The sequence below is a fragment of the Oratosquilla oratoria genome, chromosome 9 (genome assembly GCF_046742065.1).
Source record: "Oratosquilla oratoria isolate Oo_2021 chromosome 9, ASM4674206v1, whole genome shotgun sequence".
NCBI classification, from domain to species: Eukaryota; Metazoa; Arthropoda; class Malacostraca; order Stomatopoda; family Squillidae; genus Oratosquilla; species Oratosquilla oratoria.
Window position 1 is genome coordinate 15,254,204 of NC_134785.1, and position 10,000 is coordinate 15,264,203.

Consider the following 10,000-nt stretch of genomic DNA (forward strand, 5'->3'; position numbering starts at 1 on the left):
ATATATATATACATGTCCATGTACATAAACATATATGCATACACATACACTCAGGTTTGATTGGGTTCTGCATAGTCTTTATCATTTGACGTATCACAAGGGTAATTTGACATTATGAATATTTACATACAAAAAAAAAAGGACTAAGTACACTTTTTTCTTACCTCGTCTATTCCATTAGGGCAATCCCTTTCTCCATTGCACACAAAAAATGGATTCATGCAATATAGAGAAGGTTCACAAAATCTGATGCCGTACGGGCAATCTTCCTTTCGGCAGTTTTCCTGCGGAAGATGTGATAAGGGCGGAAAGTCATATTAGTAAATATCATTTAAAAAATGTGATGTGTACAGAAAACTTCAAAGATAAAAAACACTTGGAATTTGATTGGTGTCACCCAAGAATTTTGAAGAAAATTAACGAAATCTTTATTCTATTATGAAATATTTTCCAGAGTACTGTCACAACCTGGGATATACCAAAAATTTAGATTATTTATTCATTTATTTTTTTTGTATTCCGCCACCAATGATTCACTAGACCTTCTTTTTCTAAGGATTGCCTAACGCTGTCATTATGACTGTTATTTTGGGTTAGCTGGTCGAGTATTCTTGCAGAAAGAAACATGATTCTCCTAAACTACAGGGTTTGCTTAACATGAGATGGCTAAATCTTGGAAAGTAAAATTCTCGCTTGAAAGGAAGTGAGGAGAGTAGAAGGGTGGAAATATGTTGGAGACGTTGGGGATGGACACACCAAAAGATCTTGATCCTGCATCCCGAGCTGCTTTGTCGGTTCGTTCGTTGCCGGTGATGCCAACATGAGATGACACCCAAAGAAAGAAGACACAAATGAAACGGAAGGAAATCAGGATGACTCCCGAGTGGATTTCGTAAATCGGAGGGTGGAGAGAATGGATGGAAGGTGGATAGAGCTTCTAGAGCACTGCATGAATCAGAGATGATTATAAATCAAGGATGACAAAGAGTTCGCTAACAACGACTGAAGTAAAGCGGACGATGGCAGGGCGAGACCCGGACTGTGTTTGAGGGAGACATTCCTGCATAACCCACTCCAAAGTTAGAAGGTGAGCCGTTTGCATAGATGTTGATGGTAGAGGAATAGAGGAATATGTGGGAAAGGAACCATTGTCGGATGATGTCAAATGATATCTTTTGTTTGGAAGGATAACCAAATGAAACGAAGGGCGTGTAGGGTGGGAGGATAGCCAGGGGCCCTAAGTAAGCGTTGTGACTGGAAAGACGCCACCTATTTCCCAGTGTGGATGCGAAGTGCTCCACCTTCATACCGAGTGGATGGGCACCCTACGCATGTCTATGGATTCCTGGAATAGCTGAAGAGCTAAGGAGAAAGCAAGAAATTAGGTTGGTGGGGAGTTCTTGCTATGAAATAATGTTTTTTTTAGTGATGTCAGAGAAGGAATGATGTTACCGTGTGACGGCTCTCCAACTTGTATGGGGTGGTAATTTGGGAGCATAGGTTGGGTGACAGGAAGAATATTTTAGATGTGGAGGATCTAGGATAGGCATGAGTCAAAATATAGGATTAGAAATAAAATTTTCTCAAAGACTGGGAGAAGAGCTGTTGAAGAATTGTCTTGAAAAAATGTCTTTGCAATGGTGTGTTAGCAGAAGTGCATGATGAATGATTTTGAGATGGAAAGATGGAACCCATGGTCTTTCGTCCAAAGCGCTGGCAGTTGAAACAGTGACGTTGGCGTGGCTAGCATGAACCTTGAGGAGAATTCCTCCATAATGGAAGTGTGGGCAACAGAGGTGGGTGTTCGTCTTCTTTACCTCGTCACTGCCGTCTAAGCAGTTGTAGTATCCGTTACATCTGGCACCGCCATTGAGGCACTGGCCGCTACGACATCGAAACTCGTCGGGTTCACAGGCACCAGGACAGTTCAGCTGGAACAGAAGGACGAGTATCACAGATTAGCAAGCCTGATGCCCTGAATTCTCAAAGAGAGTAGAATAATTCTGCCAGTGTGCACGTGTGAGGTGACCAGAAACAGAAGGGCATCCCCGCCACTGTTGCTGGTTTCGAGCTAAGCACGGATTTTGAAAAGCGTATGCCTCTTCTACGTATATCCGTGTACTCGAAACCAATAAACGTGGTGAGGATGCCCCTCTGTCCCTGTATATGTTTACCTCGTCTGTCCAGTCGACGCAGTCTTTATGGCCACTGCAGACGAATCTTTGATCGAGGCAATAAGTTCCGTTGTCACAACTGAATTGTTCTCCTTTGCATTCAACCTTCGGGCACTCAAGCTGTTTAATGGAAGGAAAACTATTAATTTGACATGAGTATCATTGTTTATCAATCTCCCAATATGTCATTAGTAGAAGTCATTCTAGATATAGTTCTTATTAGGACTGATGTTGATATCCCTGAGGGATACGGGAACAGCCCAAGGTAAAAGTGTGATGGATATAAACGGGACGTCAGACAAAAGGGGTTTAGGTTAAGTCAGCTGCGCTCACTCCCCGAACTAATGTATAGTTCGCCAAACACGTCGAAGACTGCACTTAAGAGATGATGAAGGAAGAGAATGGAGAAAACTGAGTATAGACGATGTAAAAAAAAAAAAAAAAAAAAAAAACGAAGTGCGTTTTTGATGTTTAGGAAAGTGAATAGGATATCGCATAGAGAAATATGCCGCTACAGGGGTAGAACACGTAGAGCCTGATCCTGATTGCCACGTTCCACTCCCAATGTCTCATTCGTTTCTGCCTACGACAGTGGCGCCATAAGCTGCAGAAACGAAGATTAAAAAAAATAATAATAATAATAATAAATAAAATAAAACAAATAAAACAAATAAATTAATAATGATAATAATGATGATTATGATGATTATGATGATTATGATGATTATGATGATTATGATGATTATGATGATTATGATGATTATGATGATGATGATGATGATGATGATGATGATGATGATGATGATGATGATGATGATGATGATGATGATGATGATGATGATGATGATGATGATGATGATGATGATGATGATGATGATGATGATTATGATTATGATGATTATGATGATTATGATGATGATTATGATGATGATGATTATGATGATGATGATTATGATTATGATGATGATGATTATGATTATGATAATTATGATGATGATGATGATTATGATCATGATGATCATGATCATGATGATCATGATGATTATGATAATGATTATCATGATGATGATTATCATGATGATGATTATCATGATGATGATTATCATGATGATGATTATCATGATGATGATTATCATGATGATGATTATCATGATGATGATTATCATGATGATGATTATCATGATGATGATTATCATGATGATGATTATCATGATGATGATTATCATGATGATGATTATCATGATGATGATTATCATGATGATGATTATCATGATGATGATTATCATGATGATGATTATCATGATGATGATTATCATGATGATGATTATCATGATGATGATTATCATGATGATGATTATCATGATGATGATTATCATGATGATGATTATCATGATGATGATTATCATGATGATGATTATCATGATGATGATTATCATGATGATGATTATCATGATGATGATTATCATGATGATGATTATCATGATGATGATTATCATGATGATGATTATCATGATGATGATTATCATGATGATGATTATCATGATGATGATTATCATGAATATGATTATCATGAATATGATTATCATGATTATGATTATCATGATTATGATTATCATGATTATGATCATGATTATGATGATCATGATTATGAGCATCATGATTATGAGCATCATGATTATGAGCATCATGATTATGAGCATCATGATTATGAGCATCATGATTATGAGCATCATGATTATGAGCATCATGATTATGAGCATCATGATTATGATCATCCCGATTATGATCATCATGATTATCATGATGATTATCATGATGATTATCATGATGATTATCATGATGATTATCATGATGATTATCATGATGATTATCATGATGATTATCATGATGATAATCATGATGATTATCATGATGATTATCATGATGATTATCATGATGATTATCATGATGATTATCATGATGATTATCATCATTATGATTATCATGATGATTATCATCATTATGATTATCATGATGATTATCATGATGATTATCATCATTATGATTATCATCATGATTATCATGATGATTTGTATCGTTCACTAGGTACGGGTACTGGTATATGTAGATTCGTATTAAGTTTATACCATTTTATTCAAAGCTTTCAGGTTTTGCAGTTATGGTATATACACTGTCAACTGTTAAATAGAACGATACATTAATATAACTGTTTATCACACCACTTCTTGTTGCACAACACCTGTCATCGTCCCAACTCCCCGTCTCGGCCACGTTACCTTGGTGGTCATTGGCCGGAAGTGACATCTCAGCACTTTATTGTGTTGGGTTTAGTCTTTAGTCTTTACATTAATTTCGAGAAGGTCCGTTGTCTCACATGGGTGGTGCAACTGCATTGATTATGTATTGTTGTCTATTATCATACATGTTAATTATATATCCAGGGGAGGATCGTTAGTATACGTAATTTGTGTTTTGTGTTTGTTTGGTTACTCGGATGTTCATGTGCGTTCGTATGTCTGTTTGGTGGTCGAGTTGTTGTTGCAGACCCGAAGATTGCTGACTTAATTCTTAGTCAGCTAGAAGGGCCTGACATTGAGTGGGTGAGTGAGTGAGGGAGTGAGTGAGGGAGTGTGAGCGAGTGGCGTTACTCATCATGTATATGGTGGCGTATACATATCGCTCTCCCCCTGGGGTTAGGTGGCTCCCGGCACCTAGGGTACATGGTTTACAAAAGTATTTATATGGGTAATACATCGAGAAAAAAAAATTCAGAGACACAAAATCCTGTGGGGTTAAAAATGTGCAGATGGGGGGGTGTTGTTGAAGTGAATCTGAGGTCCCAAGGGGGATCATGAACTGTAATTAAGGGGTAGCGATGTTGTGTCTCAGAAGTGTAACGTTGTGTCTCACCAGATTACATGTTCTATTGGATTTCACATACACTGTTTAATTCACTTTTTAAATGTTATTGTTTTTATGGTTTAACACTATCACTGTTGGGAGTGTTGTTTTTCTAGACACTGTTCTATGGTAAGTTTGGTGTGTCACATTGCACTTGTTTTATTTCATAGTATGGATATATAGTTTCTGTATGAATTTTTATAGTATTTAAGATATTGGGTGAGACACAAGAATAAACTTAATCTAGGTTTACAACAATTTGGGTATGGAGGTGGAAAGGTTTTGGAAGGTGTTACTTCATGCAACAGAATATGATTATTATTATTAGTATAAAGAGCATGATTAAGAGGGAAGGGGCTGTGGAGTTATATGGAAGAATCCTATGATGTAAGTCGAATGAGTCCATGTCAAAAGTAGTCGATGTTTAAGGTGGGTAATTAATGATGTATTTACTTTTGGAGGATGAAGGTTATGTCTCAGTGTATGAGGATATGTTTATCTGACTCTCGCTAAGATTATATTGGTCGGAAGAAAGTAGAGAAGTTTTATAGATATGTGGAAAAGAGTTCTTATTGGAAATGGGCCATTTTAACCTCCACCGATAGATACATGACGTCCTGCATCTTCAGGGGCGAGAGCTAGAGTGCATGTTTAGTTGCGTCGACGCAGAGTCATGGGATGAGACTTGCGTATTGGTGATTGGTGTGTGTCTGTGATAGGTGGGTTGTGGATGGGAGGTGAGATTGGGTCGAGGTTCAGTTTGACCTTTCTCAACTTCTCTCCATGTATGGTGAAGGTGGAGTGATCAGAAGGATCTGTTAGTAGGAAAACATTGTTAGGGAGTGAACTTGTGACTATGAAGGGGCCTAGGAATTTGGGTTTGAGTTTGTTTGTTCGACCTGAGTCTTTTACCATGACTGTGTCGTCAGGTGCTATGTCAAGTGGAATTGACCGTTTGTGTTGTTTTGTCTTTGTCTTTTCCTGGGCTTCTTTCAGGTTTGCTCTAACTTTTTTGTAAATTGTTTGCATACCTCTTTTGATGCAGTGTGCGAGGTTATCTAGGTTGTATAAGGGTGGGGGGGGGTTGGTTGAATATTTGGTAGGGTAGGCGCATTGGTTGGCCGAAAATGATTTCATGTGGGGACATCTTTGTTGCGGAATTGACTGTGCTATTGATACTGGCTTGTACCTGTGGTAGCCAATCTTCCCAAGTGTCCATGAGGTCATTGACCAATGGTCTGAGAATTTCTAGGACTTTGCGATTTGTTCGCTCAGTCAGACCGTTTCCCTGGGGGTGGTATGCAGTGGCAAATGTTTGGTCAATGTTGTAAAGATGTGCTATTTCGCGCATCACTTCATTTTTGAATTCTGAGCCATTGTCAGATAACATTGTGTGTGGTATGTTGTATTTACAAAATATATTGTTGACCAGGGTTTTTGCTACAGTCTCTGCTGTTTTGTCCTGGAGTGGTATTAAGATTGTGTATTTAGATAAATACTCAACTGCTGTGAGTACATAATTGGAACCTTGATGGCTCGTTGGCATTTTCAGTAGGTCAATGCCAAGTGTTTCCCATGGTTCAGCAGGGAGTGGGATATCTTTTATGTTGATTTGCTTCAGGTTAGGGCCTCTGAATTGTTTGCAAGTTACACAAGAATCTATGTGTGTGGTTATATCTCTTTTCATGTAAGGCCAATAATATGTGTGCCTAGCAGTGTTTAGTGTCTTATCTCTGCCCGAGTGGCCTCCCATTGCACTGTCGTGCAATATGTGTAGGACCTTGGGGACTAGGGCTCTGGGGATAACAGTAACCTCTCTTGTATTAATAGTTCTCCTTATGACTCCGTCGACCAGATTGAGTTCCTCAATAGGGACAGGTGGTCGGGAATGTAAGGGGGTTTGTGAGATGAGATGCTGTTTTATTGGAGACCATATTGGGTCTCTGTCAGTTTCATCTCTGAGTTCATGCATAGGTATGCATGTGGTTTGGGTTATGGGGGTGATGTGAGTTTGTCTGCTCAAGCAGTCTGCCACTACGTTAGCTTTCCCAGCTAAGTATACGATCATGGGATCGTAATCAAGGAGAGTTGTTTTCCATCTAGCAACTCTCCCATGTAAGTCTTTGGAGTTAAAAAGATAGACTAGGGGTTGGTGGTCTGTTAGTATGGTAATCTTGTAGCCTAAAATGAGGTATTTAAAGTGTTTTAGTGCCCATATGATTGCAAGTCCTTCTTTGTGTGTAGTTGAGTAGTTATTTTCAGTTTTGTTGAGGACTCTACTTGCGTAGGCTATGGCGTGTTCTTTGCCATTGTCATCTTTCTGTTGTAGGACTGCGCCTATTCCTTTAGAGGAGGCGTCTGTGTAAAGAAAGAATTCTTTCTTCATATCAGGGAAAACTAGTACAGGGGCTGTGGTGAGTGCGTGTTTGAGAGTGTCGAAACTTTGCTGTTCTGCTTCTGACCATTGAAATGGCTCGCCTTTCCTTGTGAATTTGGTCAGAGGGGAAGCAATATCAGCAAAGTTTCGGATAAAGTGTCTGTAGTAGGAGGCTAACCCAATGAAACTTCTTGTTTCATTAGCGTTTCTGGGGGTTGGGAAATTGTTTATTGTATCTATTTTATCAGTGGTTGTGTGAATCCCTTTTGCATCCACTTTATGGCCTAGGAAGGTGAGTTCCTTCATGAGGAATCTACATTTCTTTAATTGAATCTTTAATCCCGTATGTTTGAGACGTTTGATGACAATCTCTAAAGTGTTAAGGTGGTCTCTTTCTGTGGGACTATATATAATGAGGTCGTCTAAATAGACGAATAATGAGATTCCTATCATGTCACTGAAAATGCGGGGTCATCAACCTTTGTTGGGTTGAGGGGGCATTCTTAAGGCCAAAGGGCATACGTTCAAACTGAAAGTGTCCTTTGTCCGTGGAAAATGCAGTTACGGGTTTTGATTCCTCTGTTAGTTCGACCTGCCAGAAGGCTGACTTGAGGTCTATTGTGGAAAAAACAGAGTTCCCGTTGCCAATGCATTGTAGTACATCTTGCATGGCGGGGAGGGGGTGTGGGTCAGATTGAGTTAGGTTGTTTATTTTTCTGAAGTCAACAACAGGGCGTAAGGTTCCGTCTTTCTTAGGGACCAAAAAGAGGGGACTGTTCCATGGGGAGTCTGAATGGGAAATTACGCCTTGGTGTATCATCTCATGTACACTGTCATTGACTTGGGATTTCCTACTGTGGGGTATGCGGTAAGCGGGGGTGTATGAAGGGGGGGTGTTTGGGGGAATTTGGATGTGATGTTTGATTATATCACATTTGCCTAGTGATTCGCCTTCTAAGGCGACAGCTGATCTATTCCTCTGTAGGAGAGCTAATAGCTCGTTATGACTTTCTCCGTCAGCTGATGTCGTGATTTGGTCTGGGGGAATAGGGGGGAGGGGTTGTGTTGGTCTTACTTGGTTGATGTGTTGCGGCAGTGGTTCCTGGATAGGGGAATTATGGAGATGGACTGCGCAGATGTTTGTATTCTTCCTGATTTTACGGTGTTGTTCTGAGGTGTTTGTTAACATAGCTAGTGTATGTTTATTTTCTGATATTGTGTCCCAGGAGGACTCAATGGTTATGTTGTTAATCCTGGACGTGTCTGAGTCGATTATGACGTCCTGATGGTCTATTGCACCGGGTATGTATAGTGGGACTGTTATTGAATGTCTAGGGGGTATGATGACTGTGTTAGACATCAGTGCCTTTGAGGTGACATAAGGGGGTGGTCGGAAGGAATAGTTGTTAGTGGGATTGGGAGTATTAAAGGAAGGTAGACATGAGAGATGTTGTGTGTCTGAGTTGGGTGTCTCAGGAACTGTTGATTCATTATTTACATCTCGGAAGGAGATTTTGTTAGTCTCAAAATCTATCTTAGTTTTCCAAATCTTTAGTGAGTGTAGTCCTATTATACCTTGTTGATCAAGGCTCCATTCATCAGCTATGTGGAAAGTTGTGAAACCTACTTTGTGATTGTTGACTTCAATATTTAAGTCTATGGTGTCGTGTAGAGGAATTGTGCTCCCTTCTATTAAGAGTCCTTCCATATTGGAAAATTGAATTTGGGGTGGGTCATTTAATGCTTCATACAGAGCTCTTGGGATGATGTTCAGGTTTGTTCCTGTATCAACCATCATGTCAACTTTAAGTTGGTCTAAGCTTACTTCTAGGGTGAGGTATTTGTGTTGTGTATGAGATATTCCTATGGTGGTTTGGTGCGTGAGGCTGGTACACGTTCCCCCAATCGTTGTTTAGTATTGGTTGTCGTGTTGGAGGGGGGTGTTTGTCGATGGGTGGTGAATGGGTTGTTAGTTCTCTGATGCGGTTGTTGTTGTGTTTTCTGTAGGTAACACTCTTCGTTGGAGTGAGATGATGTTTGGTGTAGGTTGCAGTATTTGATTGGATGTGTTGGTGTAGATAGGAGTGGGTGTTTAAAGGGGGGTGGAACTTGTTTGTTTTGATTCTGGTGTGAGGTAGTAGTATGCACTGAGCGTGGGTGTTGTTTTTGCTGTGTCCAACACTGGGCATCTGTGTGGGAAATGGTTCCATGAACTGAGCAAGGGATAGGGTGGTGTTGTACCTGCGTGTAGATTCGTATTAAGTTTATACCATTTTATTCAAAGCTTTCAGGTTTTGCAGTTATGGTATATACACTGTCAACTGTTAAATAGAACGATACATTAATATAACTGTTTATCACACCACTTCTTGTTGCACAACACCTGTCATCGTCCCAACTCCCCGTCTCGGCCACGTTACCTTGGTGGTCATTGGCCGGAAGTGACATCTCAGCACTTTATTGTGTTGGGTTTAGTCTTTAGTCTTTACATTAATTTCGAGAAGGTCCGTTGTCTCACATGGGTGGTGCAACTGCATTGATTATGTAT

At 39.8% G+C, this 10,000-nt stretch overlaps 2 protein-coding genes and 1 long non-coding RNA gene across 4 annotated transcripts in view; all 3 read right to left on the reverse strand.

Annotated features, from left to right (window-relative positions):
- Positions 1–10,000, reverse strand: part of LOC143028253 (uncharacterized) — a 110,738-nt gene that overhangs the window by 9,936 nt on the left and 90,802 nt on the right. The gene's annotated exons all lie outside the window — the stretch shown is intronic.
- Positions 1–10,000, reverse strand: part of LOC143028248 (uncharacterized) — a 39,405-nt gene that overhangs the window by 5,066 nt on the left and 24,339 nt on the right. The window contains exons 17-19 of one of the 2 annotated variants that reach the window (XM_076190066.1): positions 2,175–2,294; positions 1,818–1,931; positions 165–284 (exon numbers count right to left, since the gene is read on the reverse strand). In XM_076190066.1, the coding sequence (XP_076046181.1) occupies positions 165–284; positions 1,818–1,931; positions 2,175–2,294 (354 nt within the window). Of the gene's footprint in view, positions 1–164; positions 285–1,817; positions 1,932–2,174; positions 2,295–10,000 lie in introns of those variants that run through there. The other variant, XR_012966709.1, reaches the window with a different exon arrangement.
- Positions 2,378–4,478, reverse strand: LOC143027886 (uncharacterized). Its single transcript, XM_076189534.1, has 3 exons — positions 4,451–4,478; positions 3,358–4,255; positions 2,378–2,414 (listed from the first exon to the last, which is right to left on the reverse strand). Exons 1-3 carry the CDS (start codon positions 4,476–4,478, stop codon positions 2,378–2,380), a joined length of 963 nt encoding a protein of 320 aa, XP_076045649.1.